At 52.4% G+C, this 21,116-nt stretch overlaps 1 protein-coding gene across 2 annotated transcripts in view; it reads right to left on the bottom strand.

The window, feature by feature from the left end:
• ENG (endoglin) overlaps positions 1 to 14,650 on the bottom strand; it is a 54,434-nt gene extending 39,784 nt beyond the window's left edge. The window contains exon 1 of one of the 2 annotated variants that reach the window (XM_048822461.2): positions 14,260 to 14,650. In XM_048822461.2, the coding sequence (XP_048678418.1) occupies positions 14,260 to 14,317 (58 nt within the window). In that variant the 5' untranslated portion in view covers positions 14,318 to 14,650. The remainder of the gene's footprint in view (positions 1 to 14,259) is intronic. The other variant, XM_048822460.2, reaches the window with a different exon arrangement.
• Between the last annotated feature and the right edge of the window lie 6,466 nt (positions 14,651 to 21,116).

Genomic DNA, 21,116 nt, shown 5'->3' with positions numbered 1-21,116 from the left:
ACGCCATGCCACGTACACCCCCTGGTCTGCAGCAGGGTAAGTGGAAATCGGAAAGATCAGAAGTTGTTATTTACATCATCTAAAAACCAGGGCATGCAACATTTTACTGAGGGGACAATAATACTGTGCCATTCAAAAAAACAAAATAGAAAATCTAAGTTACTGGAATGCACGTGGAATCCTCATTGTAAGGGGCAAGTTAGATACCTGATCCTGCAAGCAGATTTTACTTACTCCCGCTGACTGCAATGCAGCTGATTGGGGAATTGTCCCATTGAAGGCAATGGGACTTCTGAAGCCGAAAGGTGCTACTCGGTGTGAGTAACGCTATCAGAATATGCCCCCCTGGCTCTGTTTGGCAGAAGCTGAGACTAGAACTGGCCAAACCTCAGGAAAATAAAAACACAACAATGTTGAGGAAAATAAACATAAATAAAATAAAAAGAAAAGGAGTACTTGTGGCACCTTAGAGACTAACCAATTTATTTGAGTATGAGCTTTCATGAGCTCACGAAAGCTCATGCTCAAATAAATTGGTTAGTCGCTAAGGTGCCACAAGTACTCCTTTTCTTTTTGCGAATACAGACTAACACGGCTGTTACTCTGAAATAAATAAAATACATATTTTTTGTGTGGCTATTTTGCACTGACCTCGGAAAAATTCCATCCTGCTAGAGCTGAGACCCGGAGAACTGGGTGAGGACATGGCGAGACACCTCATCTCACACAGACCACCTGAGCTGGATTCAGACCAGCAATGGCCTAGGGGTATTCGGTTCCATATCCCGCAGGAACAAGTCCCCAGCTCATGACACTTTATGACTGAGCCCTTGCTGCTGCTGAAGGGCAGGCATTGCCCCTGCTCTGGATGAAGGGGGAGCAGGGAATTACAGTAGGAGCTGGCTAGTTTCCCCTTTCTGCGTCCTGAGGGTCTCACTGATATTAAGAAGGTGAGGTGCAGGCGGGGAGAGAAGAGGCTCCGTGGCTACAGCACGTCGAGAATGACGGTCAGGTTGACAACTCTCTGTCCACCTGTGTGAATGGCCAAGGCAGGGAGGAACAGGAGCTGCCAGTGCTATGGTGGTGAGACCCCTTTCCTACAGGTAATCAATGAAGACAAGGCAAAGGAAGAAAATATACTAATTAAATTGTGTGTGTGTGTGTGTGCGTGCGTGAGAGACGGACAGACAGACCGATGGCTTTCACTGGAGGGATCAGAATTGTTCAGTTGTGTGTCAGAGGCCCTATACAGCTAACAGCTAATGGAGATTCTACTTTGGCACACAGGCCTGGACTATCCGTGCAAGATCTGATGTCCCAGCTGCTTCTGTTAAGTTCCTAGTGGCCCTAACATTCAGCACTGCAACAGCTGTGAAGCCTTAGGTGCCTATAGATGTTTTACAACACATCCTAAGGTAACAAAGGATTCACTAGGGTGGTGGTAGTGAACTGTGACACACCATGAGCTCTTCCTTAAAGGGAGCTCAATATCCTTTGACAAACCTCCTGAGTCCGATACACAGAGGGTGGGAGAATGAGCCTGAAGCAGAGGGGGTGAATTGGGGTCCAGCAGCTGGGCCTGGCTGCCCCCTCAGGGTAATGTTTTCCTTGGAGATGGCCAGCCACTGAAAGGATTTCCATCACTTCCCTCTGGGGACTGACGCTTACCAGTGGCTCCAGACAACTGCATGCAAGCAGAGGCGTCTGGAGGCAGCGGAGCTGGGCCGGATGCTAGGCCCGGATTGTCCAGACGCCCTGACGTTGAAGGGGGAGAAGGGTGGATGACTGGACGATGCTATCTACAGCTCCAGTGAGTGACAGGAAATGGAAAGCCCAAGGAATGGGAATGGAAATTTACACAAAAGTGTCAGCAGTGCTGAATGAAAGGAGGATGGAGAGCAGGAGAAGGGGAGATGGAGGAGGAGAACGTGTGGTGGGGGGGAGGAAGGCGCAGGGAAGATGCAAGGTCAGGGTGCTGGTCTTATGCAAATGACAATCCCTTAATTTGCATATCTGATGAACACACATTCCCTTTTACAGAAAGAACAGAAGTGTCCCATTTCCCAGAATTCAAGCCCGCAGCAGGGAATGAGCTGTAGGAACATAGGGCCGGCCGTGCTCCGCCCTGGCTGGTGCCCGGGAAACTCCGGCTGAGCCGAGACTCGACTCTGCCCCGGTTGTTCCCTGTCCTAGGCTGGGTGGGGACCAAGGTTGGGGTGCTGACACCTGCTGCTTGCCCTGGAGAGGGAGGGGGACCTGGCTGCTCCCAGCTGTCTGCTAAGAGCGGCTATGGCTGGGTTGCTGTGGCCGCTCCTAGCCCCTAATTTCCTGCTGGGGGGCTTTGGGCTGCTGCTCCTGGGGATGGGACAGAAGCCTTTGGCCCAGGCTGCCATTCTCTGGCTTGCAGTATGGGGGCTCTCAGCAGCTCCCTGGCTGGCTGGGCTGGGGACGGGAGCCCTGGCCGCAGCTCCTGGCAGGAGGGTAGCTCTGGGCTCTTGGGTAGCATCCTTGGCTCTAACCAAGAGATCCCACCCACAGCAGCCCTAAGCCCAGAGATGCAGTCTTGAGCATCCACTCAGGGGACTGAAGCACTTAGGCTGGATCACTGCAGGGAGCTGCTGAACCCAGGGGCCTCCCCATCCCAGCCCCCAGGGATCCTGGACTGGCCACAGTAGGAGGGAAGTGTATTGGGAAGCCCTAGGCTGACATCTGCAAAGCCACCGAGGGATTTGCACTCTCAGATCCCACTAAAGCCAACCTCCATCTCAGCCACTTCCCCAAGGCCCCAGGCTGGGACATGGCTGTGTGTAGCTCATCCCATGTCAGACACAGTCAGGCTGTGGGGGAATGGGGGAGAGGAGTTGGTCTCAATGCAATGAATGCAGCAAGCAACACTCCGGCTACTATGCCAGCCGGAGGCCCCCACTCCTGTGGTCTAGTCCCTCAGAATGTTAGTAATAGTAGTGAGCCCTGTGACAGCAGTTCACAGCTTCCCCCATTAGCCACCAAGGGGCATACTTTGTGCTCACCATCCCTTCCCTTCAGAGCTTCCCTGAAGCTGCAAGGTCAAGGTGGGTCCCCACTGCTCTGCCCTTCCCCCAGCCTTTGGTTTTTTGAGTGGCCCTCAGCACTGGCACCTGCCCCGGCTTCTGGTCAGAGCTCCCCCAAATCAACAGAAACATGACACTGATGGGATCTACTGGGTAACACTCCATTGCAGCGATACTCAGACCTCAGAGGTTCAGGAGCCAAATTAGCGACCAACAGTACCCAAAAGAGCACCAGTCGTGTGAGTTCATAGTTTCATTTAGTACATTTCATTTAGTAAATATGACAGGACTAGTCATATTTAAACCGTATGACAGGAAAATGTTTACAGACGCTCCCTGTGTTACGCAAACCTGACGTACGCAAATCCGCACTTATGGAAAAAGTTCCATAAACTAGAAATAGGAGCGTTGCGGGTTTTTTGCGTAATGGTCGGAGATACGTTTCCAACTTACGCAAAATTTGTGTTACGCAAGGCGTTCCAGTCAAGTTCAAGTTCAAGTCGGAGGGCGTCACGTATGTGCATATATATAATTCTCGCAGCAAATAAGTTAATAACAGTGTAAGTTGATAACTTAATTGGTTAATAACATAGTAAAAGGATCCTGATTGGTTAATAACTTAGATTGGTTAATAATTAAATCCCACAGTGTTTTAATATCATGTGCTGCAAAAAGCCGCAGGAGACACATTCAAGAGCCACTTGTGGCACGTGAGCAGCAATCTGAGTTTCGCTGCTCTAGGGTCTGTGTTGTGGCCAGGAGCTCAGATGAGATGACCATAATGGTCCCTTCTGGCCTTAGGATCCTTTCTTGATCCTTTCATTGCTTGTTCACAGGGGCTTGTTAATTTCACCCTGCTGTTGGGCAGAGCTGTCTGTCTTTAGACTCGGACACCTAGTCCTGCTTCCCTTTACGCTCTGTTCCCCTTCGGACAGTTTGCTTCATGCGCATCCGAACTAGGAAATATCCTAGGTAAATCCATGCACACACTTTCAAATGACAGCTTACGTGCTGCCGAAACTGGTAGCTTCACCCCTGCCGTCCCGCAACACCACACCACACCCACGCGTCGAGGAAATCTTCCTCTGGTAAAGATTTTTCAAGCCCTGCTAATGAGCTCGGCCAGTGTCAAAGCCCAGTTTCCTGCACCCAGTCTGCAGAAGATGCGACTGCAACTGTGACTCACACAGAGTGACAGCTGAAAAGATGGGGGTGGGGAGAAGAGAAGTCAAACAAGGAGAAGGCAAATTGCAAAGCCGCCCTTGCACTAGGGTCACAGACCAGGCCTCGTCCAGGACGCTGCGTCCACTGCCCACCTATTGTCCTGCACTTCCTCGACACACCAACTAGACCAGCCATGCAGTCAGCAGCATCAGGAGGAAGATAAACAGAGGCTTATCTGGGTTCCACAGGCAGCCCACTCTTCCCTTCCAGCCCTACCCCAAGCAGCCAGTCGAGGGTTATTCAGCCAGGACTAGACACCGGACTCCTGCGGCTGCTCAGAACACTGCAGACAGGCCCCATCTGCGTAGAGCCTCACGGCCCTCGCACTGAGGGACTAGCACACAAAGGGGAAAGATTAGATCTCCGCGGCCCCCGGGAGCTGCTCGGAGACTGTTTCCAAGGAGAACGGCACCGATCACTTATGTAAGAGGGAGATTACCCAGCCGTCTGGCCTGGCTGTGAAGCCGCCCACCTACAGAGTGAGAGCTGGGCCACGCCGGCTGGGAGGAGCCAGCCACCCGGCATCCTAGGCTGGCACAGCCAGCAGGGGAGACCTTTCACCTGGCAAGGCAGGAAAAGACAGGCCAAGGCTTCCCTCTGCCTCATCAGCTCTGAGCCCCCACTCATCAAAACATTGCCCAGCACACAAACCAATCCATCAAATTCCCCATGTCACTCAGCGCCCCCACCCCCATTGCTACACCACGCTCCGCGCCTGCGCCCAGCAACTCATTAGTATTAACTGGCGCCGTCCAGTGAAACACCTTCCCCCTACAATCCATCAGACCCTCCCTTCGGCGCCAACAGGGCACCCACTTCCTGCCCCCTTCCGTTCCATATATCACCCAACCCCCACTTGTGCTCCAGACCCCAGTTATATGCTACCAGAGACCCCCATCACCTAATGCCCTCATACATCAAACACCTCTGTCTCACTTAACCCTCCTCCTGCTCCCTCGGGCTGTGTACATCCGCATGTCCCCAGTTCATAGCACTGTCCCTGCCCTGGCCAACACCTCCCTCTTGCTGTGCTCCAGCTCCTTTATCCAGGGGCCTTCAGCACAGTGCTCCCGAGGCGGGACTCCTCCCTTGCCCCCAGATCATAGGGGGCCAGGAGTCCACCGTTCTCTCCACTGTCCCACCCCCTCATGGCATGCAGATGCTAAACCGAGAAGGGGAAACCTCATCTCTTGTAGGCGCTGCCAGAACAGGATTCATCATCCCGCAAGCAAGGCGTAAGGGCCTCTCCCTGCAGAGGGCTCAGGGCTGGCAGCGTTACACTCAGGCTCGGCAGCTCCCCATGCCTGCTCCGCATAAACACGGCTGGCTCCTCACCTCCCTGCCAGGCCCCACTGGTATTCCGTCAGGGGGGAAAGCAGCCTGGCTCCAGCATTATGTAATGATCAGATAACATCGCTCAGCTGGGCCCAGCCTGCAGGGCCCCGGGGGCATCAGATAAGAGAGGCTTTATTTTTGTACAAAAAAATCTTGTTCCAACTCCTTCCCTCCCATCCCCCCGCCCACCCCAGCGCAGAGGAGACCAGGGAGTTGGAAAGGCCCTGAGCGTCACCCTGTCTGCCCAGAGCATGGGCCTGGAGGGGGTGGGGTGGGGGAAGTCCTGTTTTCTGCAAGCAGATCAAGGAGACGCTAACCAAACAAGTGCAGAACAATGGAACAGACCCTGGGGTGCAGTGGCATGGAGGAAACCATATGTATAGGTGGGGGTGAGGGGGTGGGAAAGAATTCCCATACAGATACAGTGTAAGACCCTCAGTCCAGGGAGAACTGAATAGATCCAGGGATTGATAATGGGATTTGGAGCCTTTCACATCTAGGTTGATGGTTTTGAGTGGGGACTAACTGACATGGCCAAGAAAAGCATCTTGGCTTGGCACACATGGAACGAGCTGGTGGGTCTCAATCCAGGAGCCCTGGCACAAGACCCTTCATGTCACAAAACCCAACACCCCTTTTGGTTCTAACCAGCCCCTTGTTGGCTGTCTCAGCAGAGAGGGCATCAGCTCACAATTACAGGGCAGTGCCTGACAGGGGGCGGAGATGTGGGAGAAGGCTTCTCTGCTACTGCCATGGCAGGACCTTTCCTGGGGATGAGCCCAGAGCATCAGCCTCTAGGGCTTTCAGCAGCACTAAATCATTTAAAGACTGAATAGAGCCCTGGCCCCACTCACTCAGACCTAGTGCGAATCACACCTGCGCTGGGCTGATACACCAGACACTGGGGAAGATTCTGGAGTTGTTGCTATTTCTGGCCTTTTAAGGGTTGGGAACTTTAGCAGTTTGTTCAGTGGGATCACTGGGAGTCCATTTGCATTTATTATTTACTTGTTTCCAAATCGGGCGCTTTCCCTTCTATGCCTTGGCCACTGCCCTCACCTGTTCAGCCCAACAGGGGGATTTTGTAAGGCTAAACCTAAGGCCAGGAGACTTGATCCTGGGAGGATATACAGGTTTGTCAATTCTGCAGTGACACTAACAGCTGTTGTAATCGATTCTCATTTACAGGCTGAGAAAAACACAGCGAGTGAATGACTGGTGAAAAGCCAACGGGATTCAGAACTCTTAGCTTTAATAACCGATGGGGCTGTTAGTAACTCAGAGAAGACATTCATTTAAAGTGTTTTTACACTGACTGTGTCAGCACTTAGCACCCTTCACTCCCCATGATTTAGTTAGCCAGAGTCGCTTGGGTCCTTCTGCTTTTCAGAGCTGATTTGTTACCACTCCATCTTCCTGGACTGGCTTGAGGAGGTGACGTGAACTCGTTCGAAGTCATGCAGTGGCTCTGTGGGTTTAGAATGAGAATCCAGGGCTCTTTGCGGTGACCAATGGACCACACAGACCAACCTGCCACCTCTGCCAGTAGGAAATTCCACTGGGGATGTGACATCTGAAAGCTTCAAGGAGCAGATATTCAGCAGCAAGCTGGGCTAGTCAGCTCCAGGACGGACCCCCATGAAATCTGCAGCTTAGGCTGTGTGCTCACTCATCAACCCAGGAAGGTATTTTACTAGGTTAACTAACCACAGCCACTGCATGCTGCAGTGATGGAAATCCACAGGTCAATGGAGTAGGTGAGAGCTGTCTCGGACCATTTCCCTCTCCCATCGTGGCTAGAGAAACTATTCCCCCTAGGTGAGGGGAAATTGATTTCCCAGGAATCAGCCTGTTTCCGGGACTAAGCAAAGGGAATAACCCCTTTTCTTTTTGAGCCTTTCTACATCATTTCTGCTTGTCTGTTCCACCCTCTACACAATAACTGGGAGATCGCCGAGGTGCCTCGGGGTCACGGAGCCTCTTTATGGGCCTGGGATTTAAGGGAGACAATGCAGATTTTTGCCGCTGGAAATCCAGCGCTAGTTCAGAACTACAACATGGATGATCACCGTCTCATAGACACCTCTCTCCTGGCCCCGCGTGTGAGGGAAGTGAGGCAGGATCTGCTGCCAAGCCTTTGTCCCATTGCCATGAACGGGATTCTGGTGATTCACTGTGGCTCATGCTGTCCAGGCTCCTGGTCCTGTGTTGTCACTGTTAAGTACAGCAGAGCCTTTCCCTGACCTCTTCTACACAGTCTGCAGGATGACATGAGGGCAGTGTAATCTGCCCCAGCTGCCATGCCAGGCAGAGCCAGGTAAACCCAGGCATATGAGGACCCTGAGGACAAACCCCCAGTTCCACTAAAAGCAGCATAAACGTTACCCAGCTCGCTTTTTGATGTCACTGGTGATGATGGATACAGTAATAGCTGGGTGAGCTCAGCACACCGGGACACAATCATATGATTCAGATCCTTTCTCTGAGCTGGAAAACAATGCCAGTAAATGGCCAGCAACACAATGGGATGCCAATTCAGAGCAGAGTGTGCAAACAGTGGTGGGTGTGATGCGCACATAGGACGGGTGAAGGCAGGGGTGGGGTTTAGGGAAGGGAGGTCTGGCTGAAAGGGGATGCAGCTGACTGGCGTGGCCAGGGTGAAGGGACTCAGGCTTTGGATCCCGATCATCCATTCACATAGCGCCTTTCACCCCATAGCACTTTACCAGCTCACAAACAAACGATACACGGCTCACTCCAACAGTCCCTGAAACACAGCGCCTTCTGGGGTGGGACATGGCAGCTGCTTCACAGCAGATACCAGCGCTCGACTGCAGTTTAGGACACAAAGCGAAAAATGCCTTTTTCAATGGAAAACGCAGATGGACTGTTAGGAAGGCAGAACATTAAAACCCACCCTGGAATTCAATCTGGGATCAGCAAGGGTTGTCAGGGGCTACAGGTACCTGAGTGCTGTCTCCTAGTGCTTCTCAAGCTATCTGATGTGGGGGACCTGCAATTTTTTTTTCCAATGTGCGTGCAGACCGGTAGCTGATGGCTCGCGGACCGGCACCAGTCCACGGACCACCACTTTGAGTAGCACTGTCCTAGGCCACAATTGTGGTGCTGGCCAAGGGAAGAGTGACACCTACTGCACCACCAACACCCACAGGGGAGCTCTGACCGGTCTCTCCGCTAAGCACTCACTCAGTCCAACACTGCTGAGCTCGGGCCAGACGGCAGGAGTGCAGCACAAGGGGCTACAGAGATGGCTAGATGGCAGCTGGGGAGCGTAGCTTTTCCCCCACTTGTTTGGGCGGCTTTTGAGTTTTTCCATAACTAGGGCTTTTCACGTGTTTTTTCTACTTTGGAAGTGAAAACCAGAGTGGGGGACAGGGAATCACAGGGGGAGACAGATTTTCATTTTGCAGCTCTACTTAATGTCACTGGTTCAGGTAACTGAGCCTGTATCCCGTGCCACGGTCCCTCGAGGGCACCCACTTAAGGTTTCTGGCTCCCAGCTGTCACCTCTCTTGGGCACAGCTCCGGGCCTTGCACTGTGACATCCCCAGCAAGCCAGGCTGCCGAAAGACGAGTGCCTGTAGTTTGCTTTCTGTCCGAGGGTTCTGACCAGCACCTTGCCTGCTGTTACAAGTTACCACTCAGCTCTTTCTGAGCCAGCCCAGCACCTTTATTCTTAAGGTAAAAGCAGTACAGAGAAAACGTGTAAAAAAACCAAAGTTCCTATACATGTGCTAACAGTTGACCTGAGGTCACCTGCAGCCTTAGGGGGACCTAACAAGCCAAAGTCTTTCCCACTCTTCTGCAAGGGCTGGGGCCCTTGGACAGAAGGTCCGGTCCGTTTGCTGGATCAGAAAGAAGACCTGAGCCTGTGCGAACCCAGCTCTTTATCCAAATGGCCTTGCTTTGTGGGATGGTGTCTGGAATCAGTCTCTGCTCTCTGGAGATGTTATAACCTGCGTGATTTGCCGTCATCATCTCCCACGGTTTGTGGTTCCTGGAGAAGCTGCGGGAGCCCTCCTCACAGGAGTTCAGTAAAATCCTTAGCTCACGGTGATACACAAACTTAATATAATACAGGCCCCAAAGACATTGCACAGGATGGCATCACCTGTCACACGGCGCCTGGCAGCTCCTACCCGGTTTGTAGATGATAAGGGCAGGAGAGGACATTGGATCATCCTGTGTGATCCCCCCGCCCACCATAAGCAGGGAATGCTCAGCTGGTCTCCTTCCTGGGCTGTGGCTGGGCAGTGCCACGCATAGCAATGCCCAGCTCACCTCTACCTGCATACAGCGAAAGAGCTTCTCATCCCCGGGTGATTCTGTCACTCAGAGGGGTTGGTGTCAGACTCCTCATGCTTTCCAGGAGCAACGGGAAACACACACTGGCCTGCAGCTAATCCAAGAGCAGCCACTGAGCCAGCATGCCCATCCCCACCTGTCATTCAGCACAGGCCCAAAGGAGGCCCACAGGGAGGACAGCAGCTGCCACGTGGAACATCAATGGTAGCATGAAAGGGATGATCCTCAGGGTGCCACCAAAGAGGACGAGGACCCTCTGGGGTTTTACTGAAGACATACTGAGCCAAATTTCCCCCAGGTGTAAACCCAGAGAAGTCATAGGGTTCCACCAGGGATAGACTTGGCCCAATGAGGCTGTCTAGCCACAGTCCAGTCCCATTTGAACCAGATTATCCAGCCACATGGGAGTTCTCCATGAGAAGTCACTTTAACTAGATCCCCTCGCACTGTTGAGCTCAGTGCCATGATTAGCACAGTCCTTCCCCACCTGCAGGGATCACACAAGCTCTCGGGACGCACCTTCCCTTAGTGACTCATGATCACAGGCGCAGCTTCTCCCATTTTCTAGGAGCTGCCCTGTCACCACACTTCCATGATTGCTGTTCTGCAGATGAGTGTGCGCCCCGGGTCCTGAGATTCCACACTGCTCTCCCAGCCCCACTCATTACAGTGCTGCCAAAGCTTATGGTTTTATCACAAGTCCTGGGATATTTGGTTGGGCTTCTTAAAGCTCCAGCTTCTGGAGTCATGTGATTAGGTGAAAATCCCAGCTGTAATTTTTTAAAAGGTTGGTTCCACAGAAAAGCTTGAAAATGTGACTCAAATGCAGCCCGAAAGCTCAGAAACAAAAAGCAAATCCCCCTGCTCAAGACATTTACACATTTTCTAATAGCTTGTGATTTTTAACCCATTCTGATGCTTGTTGGGTCTTGATGCATGATTTCTGAATGCAAGAGTGGGTTAAGCTGAGTCAGGGAAATTCCACCCTCATCCCTAGCCCCTGCTGAGTGGGAATCCTGCAGTTCGCCCAGTGGTGATCTCTCCTGAGCTGACCAAACTGCAGAAGATCCCCCTGAAAATGCTTCCATGCCTGCCAGTCCCTCTGGTTCTGTGGGCCAGGGCCCTGGGGCATACACATTTAAAAACCATCTGTACGCACTGTTAGCCAACGCAAGCCTGTATTCACACCCTACACACCACTGGAATAGTCTTGTACAAAATATGCCTTGGAAGGTATCATTCGAAAACTAGTAAGCCACTGGTCAATAATATCAACAACATACATAGCAACCTTATGTGTAAAGTTCTGACATCCCCCTGTGTGATGTTGAAGACACATGTTCAAACCTGCACAGCCCTGACTAGGTGGAACTGGTCAAGCAGGCCTGGCTTAAACAAAGGGGTGTGTGTTTACCTCATTTTACATATAAGCTGTAAACAGAGTCCCTTCAGACAGTGAGAGAGGGGAGAAAGACCACAGAGAAAATCTGCATTTCAGAAAAGAAACAGCATAACACCTCTTTCCTCCACCAGATGCCCTGTCTCCTTGCTCCCAGCTAGAAAGAACCTTAACTAGGGGGCACGCTCAGGAAAATGCTTTTCAAAGGGTGACAGGTCAACAAAAGCAAGAGGCAAAACACCTCCGGGTCTCCCTCCCTGCCCACCTCTCTCTAAGACAAGAGACGTTGGGCTTTGGGAGCAGATCCTGACCTGAGAGTTCGGTCAACAATGCTACTGGAAAGCTGTCGCAAGAATTTCACCTTGAACCACGTTCTAGTTTGTTACGTTTAGTACTAGGAAGCTTTTTGATCTTTATTTCTCTTGTAAGGGTTTCTGACTTTAATGCCTTATACTTGCACTCACTTAACACCTAGCTCCTTGTACTTCAGCAAACTTGTCTGACTTGCTAATCAAACCTAATCCAGTGTTGTGACCTGCATGGGTAACTCCTCTGAAGGCAGCAAGCTGCCGTGTGCTGATCTCCTTAAGGGACCGAATACATCTGGACTGTCCGGGAGGGGGCTAGACAGTGAAGAACACATGCCTTGGGGAGACGATTCGGGACTGGGCGTGTGTTGGGGTCACCCCACAGGCAGTACTCAAGGCTGCTAGAAGCCAGAGTGTGGCTGATGTGCCGCTGACAGGCTGCTGGGGTCACAGCTGCTGGACCAGGGCTGTGGATCTACACAGATACTCAGGACGTCAGGAGCCCAGCTTGGGAACTACAGTAGCAAAGTACTGTGAGGCACCCCAGGTTGCAGGTAGGGGTGACACAGCCCCTCACTGGTCTGGATTGCACCCTGGAATGTCATGACCATATTATCTCCACACCCACGATCCCCCTGGAAACCTGATTTTGGTTTAGAACCGATCTCCACGGCCAAGCCTGCCATGTTGTGGGACTGGGGTATAGCACAGTGCTGGCCTGGCTGTATGCATGAGATCACAGAGTGTTATAAACCAGCGTGGAATCAATGATGATTTTCACAGCCTGTCCCTACTACAAAGCTACCCTGCGCCTTGCTAGATATCCAGGTAGTCCGACCCTTCAGCAAAGCCACAGCTCCATCTCTGCTATCTGCTCTTCCAGTCTCATTCTCCAAGGGAGCTAACAACTTGTGCTCTCTCCCTGTAGCTCGTTTAGTTTCTTTGGTGTGTATTTCTGTTCATTAACTCACAACATTTGTCCCTTTCAAATCCTTGCTCATCCTGAATTGTTCTTTCCCCTCCTACTGTTGCTTTACTCTTTGGCCTCGACACTTGCAAGATTTTATGAGGGTGAATAAACGCAGCTGGGGGATTTCCCAAGCATCTCACTTCTCCAGAGGAGGTTACTTTAGAGAGAGGATTTATCCCGATCCACGGAATTTGGCCAAATTCCCAATTTCTTTACAGTCTCAGTTTTCAAAGGCTCGTACGTTATTTTCATTTCCCCTTTTCCCTCTCCCCTCCCTGCGCTGCCTGGGACCTTTACAATCCAAAGCGAGACAAACAAGCTGGGGTTTGCACTTTTCTAACATTTGTTTCGAGTTTTCTCTTTCCTATTCCCAGCAATGCTTCAAGCGATTTCCTCTGCAAAACTCCAGCTCTCAGCATTCTGGCTGCAGCCGCAGGAGTTTGATTTGACTGAGTAATCAAAAGATGTTTTACACCAAACACAACAGGCCGGATCAGCCTCCCTCCCAAGCCATCCCACTGGGGCATGTGCTGATTCACGCCAGCTGAGGATCCGGCCCCCTGCGTCTCCCAGCACTAAACGCTTATGTCAATCACCCCCAGCCCAACACTGGAATGGGAGAGGGGCCCTAAGCAGCACAGTGGTTTGTTGCCTTGCATAGCCCAGGAACCTCCTAACAGCCATTCAACTGGCCTTGCACAGTGTTTGTCTGGTCCCATACTGTGTCCTAGAACTGAGATTTATCTGGTGGGTCACTGGGAAGCCGCAAACCACCCCCCGTCCCAGGCCCAGGGGACAGGTTTTCCTTCCCTCCTTTAGCGATTTTTTCTGTAATTTGCTTTCGTACTTGCTAACTATGGCCCCAATCCAACTTCCATGGATGTCGAGAGACGGGCTCTCATTGATTTCAGTGAGTTTTGGATGAGGCCCAGGGAGTCCGGTTCTGAGCTGCAGATTGCCCTTGGCTCCCACTAAAGCCAATGGCGCTGAGGGCACTACCGGAAGCACTCAGCACTTTGCAGGATCTGGCTCTAACAGCAGCAGGCTACAGACCTCAGGCTGCAGTCTCGGGCCCTGTGTGCAAGCACCCGCCCGCCGGGATAGTTCACAAATAAGTCACTCTCCACTCGGCCACAGGGAGCGCAGTGCGGAAAGCCCAGGCCTAGGGATAGCAGAGGAGGTGCTGGGTGAGCTTTCCCGGGCTAACCAAGGGAGTGACTGGCTGAGATGCAGCTAACCGGAGAGCTAGGTAAGAGTCAGCCAGCGATGTGGGGTCCCTGGGTTGCGGGGAAAAGGGAAAGCAAAGCTGGGTTTTGCTCTCACCATCGGCTTTTCACAGTGCCTGCGAGGGGCAATGGAGACGCTTGTGGAGTGCAAGTTCCCGGTGCAAGAGCAGGACTCTGGCTGTGTTTGCTGGGGACAGGGTGGCACACGGCCTGGGGTCTAGCCCACCAGCGCATGTGAAAGTGCAGCATGAAAAATGGAGCACTTTGCTCAGCTGGATTCAGGTCTAGTGTAAAGATCCAGCTGCGAGAAGGATGGGGCTAAGGCACAGCAGGAGAATACAGAATTAAACCAACCCCATCAGCCAACCGCCCCGCACCCAGAGCCGCCCACCCAGTGCGCAGGCAAGGAGGAGTCACTCACTTGTGCGTATCGGTGTGCAAGAGAGCAGCAGCGCTGCTAGGAACAGCCCAGCCTCCATGGGGTGGGAATGCCAACTCCCTGCTCTGCCTCTCTTCTCTGCCTCCCGGCACTTCTTAGCCTGTGTCCAGAGGCAGGGGCCTCGCACCAGGAACCCCCGAGGGGCTGCACTGTTTCGCTACAGGACCGCGGAGACAAAGCCGGAGGGAGGGGAAGCGTCTCCACTCCAGCCTTGGGGAGTTTCAGAGCTCGTGGCGATGCAGAAGTGGAGGAAGCAGCAGAACCGGAGCCGGCCGTCGTGGGCTGGCGAGGCGGCTGCCACTTGCTGCGCCCGGGCTGCTCTGCAGCGTGGAGGTGCTGTGTGGGACTCACAATGCCTGAATGGGCAGCACTGACTCAATCCAGCCCTGATGACGCGGCGCGGCAGGAAATTAACTCCCTTTAGAGGAGGGTCTGCCAAGCGATCGCCTGCCAAAGGAAGAGAGGAAATGCCGTTTTCAGAGGTCTGGAGCCTCTGCTGGAGGTCATGCTCTGACAGCACGACGGGAGCTGTGGCTCAAGGCTGAAGGAGAGCAAGGGAGGGCGCCTTGCACTTTCGGTTCCCTCTGCAAGGAGGAGTGCAGCCGAGAAGGGGTTCCCAGCACATCTGGAGCTCCTGGAAGTGGCTCTGCTTCCTGGCCTCCATGTGGGTCTGCATTTTCTTTTCTTCTGCCCTCAGCCAACCCGGTAACTGATACTATCCCCTGGCATGGCTTCATCCCCAGGAACAACTGTACGGGCCACACTGGGGAGTGATTTCTGGCTTCCCAGCCAGATTCTGCATGGAGACAGATAGTTGGGTTTGTGAGCATGCCTCAGTGCGACTGCAGCATGTGTGTGGACACCGCCCTGTTCTCAAGTCCCAGCCACTGAATCCTTCCTTTAGGATTCCTGAGAGGGAGTGTGGTCTAATGATCAGTACCCAGGCCTGGGATTCTATTCCCAGCTCTGCCACTGACCTGCTGGGTAACCCTGGGCAAGTCACATCACTGCTCTGTGCCTCGGTTTCCCCTGTCAAATGAGGCTGCTAATCTCTTCCCGCCTCTGAGGGGTGGTGAATCTAGAGTGCTTTGGATGGAAGGGGACAGAGACGGACAAAGCATCTTTCTGCGGGGGCTCCCAGTGTCCTTTCAGGGGGTACGACGGGAGTTTGACGGGCTGTCTGAGGCCAAACGGGGAGTTCCCATGCCCAAGCTCAACAACATGGGGCACAGTGTCTATGCGCTGGAGAACACAGACACTGCAGCCTCTCCCAGGGCATTCTCAGAGCCTGGCTAGCACAAGGACCTACGAGGGGGAGAGGAAACTTTTCAGGCAAAGCACAGTAGAAGAAACTTTTCTCTAGGTTAGCAGCAGACCCCCCCACACACACACACAACACAGCCTGACAGGACTACGTGTTCTCACTGGCATATGGCTGATGGCGCCACTCCATGGGTAGTGCTGAAGAAGTCAAAGGGCTGCTCCATGCTACAGTAGCAGCTGAGGCAGAGGACCTGTTGCAACCTGGCTCCAATTGTAGTGCCGATGGGCTCTTAGAAACATAGAATCAGAGAACATTAGGGTTGGAAGAGACCTCAGGAGGTATCTAGTCCAACCCCTGCTCAAAGCAGGACCAATCCCCAACTAAATCATCCCAGCCAGGGCTTTGTCAAGCCAGGCCTTAAAAACCTCTAAGGATGGAGATTCCACCACCTCTCTAGGTAACGCATTCCAGTGTTTCACCACCCTCCTAGTGAAATAGTGTTTCCTAATATCCAACCTAAACCTCCCGCACTGCAACTTAAGACCATTACTCCTTGTTCCGTCATCTGCCATCACTGTGGTCTGTCCCTTAGCTGTGGTCTGTCACTGGACATGGCCAAGGCTTTAGCCTGGCTAGGGAATACAGCTGAGGTCCTAGGTAGGCTACAGCATGGAACTGCCTTTCACCCCGCTCAGGGGACAAGCATGTTGTTACAGGCCATAATTGATGCCCGGGCAGGGTCTTAGTCCCACGGCCATATGTGAGAGCAAGAGTGACTTGTTAAAGGCTCACTAAGGACACTGCTAAAGAGCTATTGTTGATATAACAATGGGACTTCATGACCTCAGAAGCCAAGGTCCCATAGTAGCTGGGGGAGGGAATCTCCCTGTTTCTGGTGGGCTTCATTCCCCTATCAGGCCATCCCAGCAGATCCTTCAAAAAAAAAGTGTTGTTTTTCCCCCCAGCCATTAGAACGTACCAAAGGAGAAGAATGTTTGTAATTGCTCACTGGAAGGCTCTGGGTGAGCCCCCAGGATAGGTCCCCCGGGCTGGGAGGGGTTGGCAAGGTAACGAATCCCATCTGAAGCAGAGAGATTCACCCCCACCCCACTTGACCCTGGCCCCCAACTCCAATAAGTCCCAGCATAAGCAGGCTAAAGGAACACGTCTATGTGAAAGGGTGGATAGCACCACGGAAGGGCCGAAGGGCTCACAACAGTGGAGCACCAGGGATGTCCTGGGTGAGAGGAGGAGGCTGGGACTTTGCCAGGTTGGGTCTTCACAGGGCAGGCCAGGCTCTGTTTAGATCTCAGCTCGTGACATGCTGCTCTCACAGTCCGTGATCACCCCCTGCTGCGTCACCCTCCCACAGCCCTGCAGCAGCTTCTCAGCAACTCCTCTGCCCTTCTGGGCCGCCAGCTCGGCCCTGACAGGTGGTGCCACCATCTTCGGTCATCCCTCTGCTCCCGAACCCACCATGCCACATGCCCTCTTCCCCCAGTGGGCCTGGAGACTCCTGTCGGCAGCTTTTCTGAGGCATTCCCGGCTCCCTCGCCAACTCACTGGCCTTCCACCTCTAAGCGGCCAGGGGACATGGGGGCCCTTTTCCCAAGCAGGCATCCAGAGCCCACACTTGGCCCCTCACACCGGCTCGGAGACCTGGGCAGGCACCAGAAAGGTGAGCTGTAGAACTGGGATCTGGATTTCAAACACCCCAAGGAAACTGGAGGCATGTTTGGCTCTGGGGAGGAGGGCTCACAGTTCCCAAAAGTGATTTCGGGTGCCCAGTGGGGAATGCCTGCAAAAGGGCCTGACCCTCCGAGGACGGATGTTCAGCACTTTCGGACCCTCAGGTCCCACTGGGGTGCCTCGTGCTGGGCTTCCAAAAGTCACCCGTCGCTTTTGGAAATGTAGGCTAGGGTGTCCGGTTTGGGTGCGTTTCTTGATTTCAAGCCCCTAGATGCCAGTTGAAGCATCCAAGGGTAGGATCTGACATCCCAGGCTTGGAAAGTGGCTGGGCATGCCTTGGGATAAACAGCTGGCCAGGGGATCAAAGGCCGGAGCATCAGCAGCTGTTTAATGGCACATAAAATATTGGTGTAACTTGTGGGCGGAGAACGGGAGTCTCGAGGACTCAAAAAACAGAGTGACTGGCTTGGACACAGGCCTGAAACCAGAGTGAGGAGCCAGCCAGAAAGCTAATAGATCTAGCAGAGGAATGGGCCCAGCTGGCGTAAATCAATATAGAACTAATACAGTCAACAAGCCACCCACGGAGAGCGAGACGGCAAAATACATGCTGGAGTTGGGATCCAATGGGTGGGAGGTGGCGATTCCCTCGGCCTCTTTCGATGCCCCTCCCCTCCGCTTGGAACACCATCCTCTTCCATCCAGACCCTCCCTTAAAACACAGTCCTTCTGCGGCGCCTGTCCACAAGGATTCCTCCAGCGGACGCCCGCACCGCTTCCAGTTGGGCCCTACATCCGGCGCGTTACGTGTCTGGTTTGGACTCGGAGCGTGACTCTCTCCACGCTGCACAGCCCTGAGTGTGCTGAGAGCGCTTTCTCAATAGACTCCTTCCCCAGTGGCTATTCACTTCGGGAGGATCAAAGACTCAACAGAGACATGCACGGAACGGTGCAGCTCCTAGACGCAGCTGCATTCCCCCCTCCCTGCTGTCTTTGGCCTTGTCTAGATTAGATCAACAGATCGATTTGTCCTTCTGGTGTGTGTGCATGGGGGGGGGGGGAATGCCCTTGCCTGCACACACAAATTTGTTATGATCAATTTTTCCCTGGTGAGTCCACAGCTCATGTTACCCTGATTACAGGTTGGGATGGACGTCAATCAGAGCAAGCTCCTTGATTGCAGAATAGACAACAGGACAGAGCTGCCTTCAGAATGGGGGACACGGATCCCCATATGCCAGGGCCTGGCTGATGGAACTGACACATCGCAGTCTGTGACCTCCTTTTGTCCACCATTAACATCTTCTTTGTACGCTTCGATTCGGCTTTGGCTTTTCCAGCGGGTGATTCCTCCCCTGGAGATGCCGGGGAGCAGAGGGTGCTCGCCACCTTGCTGTGCTGGGCCTGTCGCTCTGAGAACTGTGATCCCAAAGTAACTGGGGATTCTGCTGAGCCACATCAATTTCTAGAGCACCCATCAACCAGCACAACAGAGCTCAGGAAGCCGGACTGCAGAAGCTTCGGAGTATGTAGCTGTGGTGAAACTTACACGGGAGGGAGGAAACTCCTGCGCTCTTTGCTGCCCTGCCATTTTTATGGCTGGGGACAATTTTTAATTTTTGCTTTTCTATTTATGTTCACTGGTGGGGGCAGTCCAGCTCCCTGCTGCCTGGGAGAAGCTCCCTCTCCTGGGTCTGTCTGCATGCATTTTCGCTTCCATGGCCCTTTGACACCATCTCTCTCCCCTGCCCATCTGAACAGCAGCCACTGGCTCAGCAGCCACAGACCTCTGCCCCATGTCAGAGCACAGTAACAAAGATCAGCCTCTTCCCAGCACGCCTGTCTCATGCTACCACTGTCCAATAGCCGGAGACTCTAGCCATCGATTGTTACCACAGTAACAGAGCACGCCACAATCTTTAATGTTTTTATCCTCACAACACCGATATGGGGCAGGGCAGTGCTGGTATCCCCAGTTTACAGATGGGGAAACTGAGGCACAGAGCGACTAAGTGACTTGCCCAAGGTCACACAAGAAGTCCATAGGACAGCAAGGAATTTATCACACATGTCCTGAGTCCCAGGCTAGTCCCCATACTGCTGAGCCACTCTTCCTCTCCTCTTATAAAGTTTTGCCCCCTGGAGACAGAAGACTCAGTTCTTCTCTCACACCACTTTTATTCCAGTTTACCTCTGACTATACTGGAGTTACTCTTGAGTTATGCAGTGTATGAGAGTAGAATTGTGCCCAGAACATATAGATGTAAGCCTACCCCGCTCTGTTCCTTCCCCTGTTTGATGTGAAAATCATTCTGGACATTCACCTTCTTACTCACTATTGTACAGATGTGCTGATGACATTCGTAGAAGCGGACTCGTTTTAATATGGTTTTAAATGGCAGTGTAGGTAGCAGTTGTGTGTCTCCACATGAAATTCTGCTTTCATGTAAACAATTGGGGCTCTGCGGCGTGAAGGTTTGAGAAAGGGAAAAGGCCCCCAAATTTTCACTGTACAAGCGATACAAAAATGGCATTGTGTCACCCCCAGGACACATCATATAGACACACACAGGACACACCACACTGAGTGACACAGCACACAAGTATCTAGACAGGATGATCCATTACACACAGACACGCCTCAATATGATATCCCATCACACACACAGTGCACTATACTTGTGCACACGCATAAGAGTGCATCAGGCATTGGCAAGAGGAGCGCGTTGGCCTAGGCTCTGCGACTGGATGTCAAGGCCTGGTTCTCCCTTGCCTTGCTCCTTGCACGGTCATTGACAGCTGCCCAAAGCCTGGATAAAACACTGATTTGCAGAGTTCAAGGGAATCAGGCCCTCCCGTATCCCAGCCCCAGATTTCCAAGTGTAGTCAGATGTCCTCATGCGTCATTTGTGCGCTTGTCATTGAACGGTCTCACAGGGTTGTCCTGGTAAATCTCTGAATTTCTATGAGTTTGTACATTTTAACCATTTCTTCTAGATCCGGTCATTCCAGGCACTCCCTACCAATGGCACTTGTGTTTGCAGAGATCATTTCCAATAGCAAGGCCAAACTCATTTCTTTTCTTGTATCACAGAGAACTTTAGAGCTAAAATTAAGTTATTTTCTTTTTTTTTAAAATTGCTAATGGAAATGGTTTCATTAAATCTCACTCTCAGTCCCCATCATGCACCCAATATGCTGAGCGATTTTGAAAATAACGAGGAGTCCGGTGGCCCCTTAAAGACTAACAGATTTATTTAAGCATAAGCTTTCGTGGGTAATCTGAAGAAGTGGGGTTTTTACCCACGAAAGCTTATGCTTAAATAAATCTGTTAGTCTTTAAGGGGCCACCGGACTCCTTGCTGTTTTTGTGGATACAGACTAACACGGCTCCCCCTCTGATACTTGTCACCATGCAAGGCACTAATTTTGAAAATGTGATCTTTAGCGTTTTCTATGGGGTCCATCCCCGGCAAAGAAAAAGCGAGTTTATTTGTTTAAATAAAATCAAAGTGGGCTGAGACGTTTCTATGGAGAAGATCCAAAGCTAGGATAGTTCATGCTAACAGAACAGTTTGGAAGGGATATAAACCAAACGCAAACTATTAGGGATTAGGCGGAGACCTTCCCGGAGTCAGATTATCCTACATCTATCTGCCTGCTGCACGGTTTCCTGCATCTTCCTCCAACACACCTGGCGCTGGGCACTGCCAGAGATAGGTTGCTGGACGAGATGGAGCCAGTCTGGTAACCCCGGTATTCCTGATTCCCCGGCTACGTTAGTAGGTGACACGGGCACCCAGTGTTAAGTGTGTTACCTGTTCCCCTCCGTGCCTGCTCCACGGGGGATAGCTGCCCGCTGTGCTTTTAGATGAAGTGCTGGAGA

This window comes from Caretta caretta, chromosome 16, assembly GCF_965140235.1.
Source record: "Caretta caretta isolate rCarCar2 chromosome 16, rCarCar1.hap1, whole genome shotgun sequence".
NCBI lineage: Eukaryota > Metazoa > Chordata > Testudines > Cheloniidae > Caretta > Caretta caretta.
The sequence above is the reverse complement of the archived record's forward strand: the minus strand, read 5'-3'. Positions and strand labels throughout refer to the sequence as shown.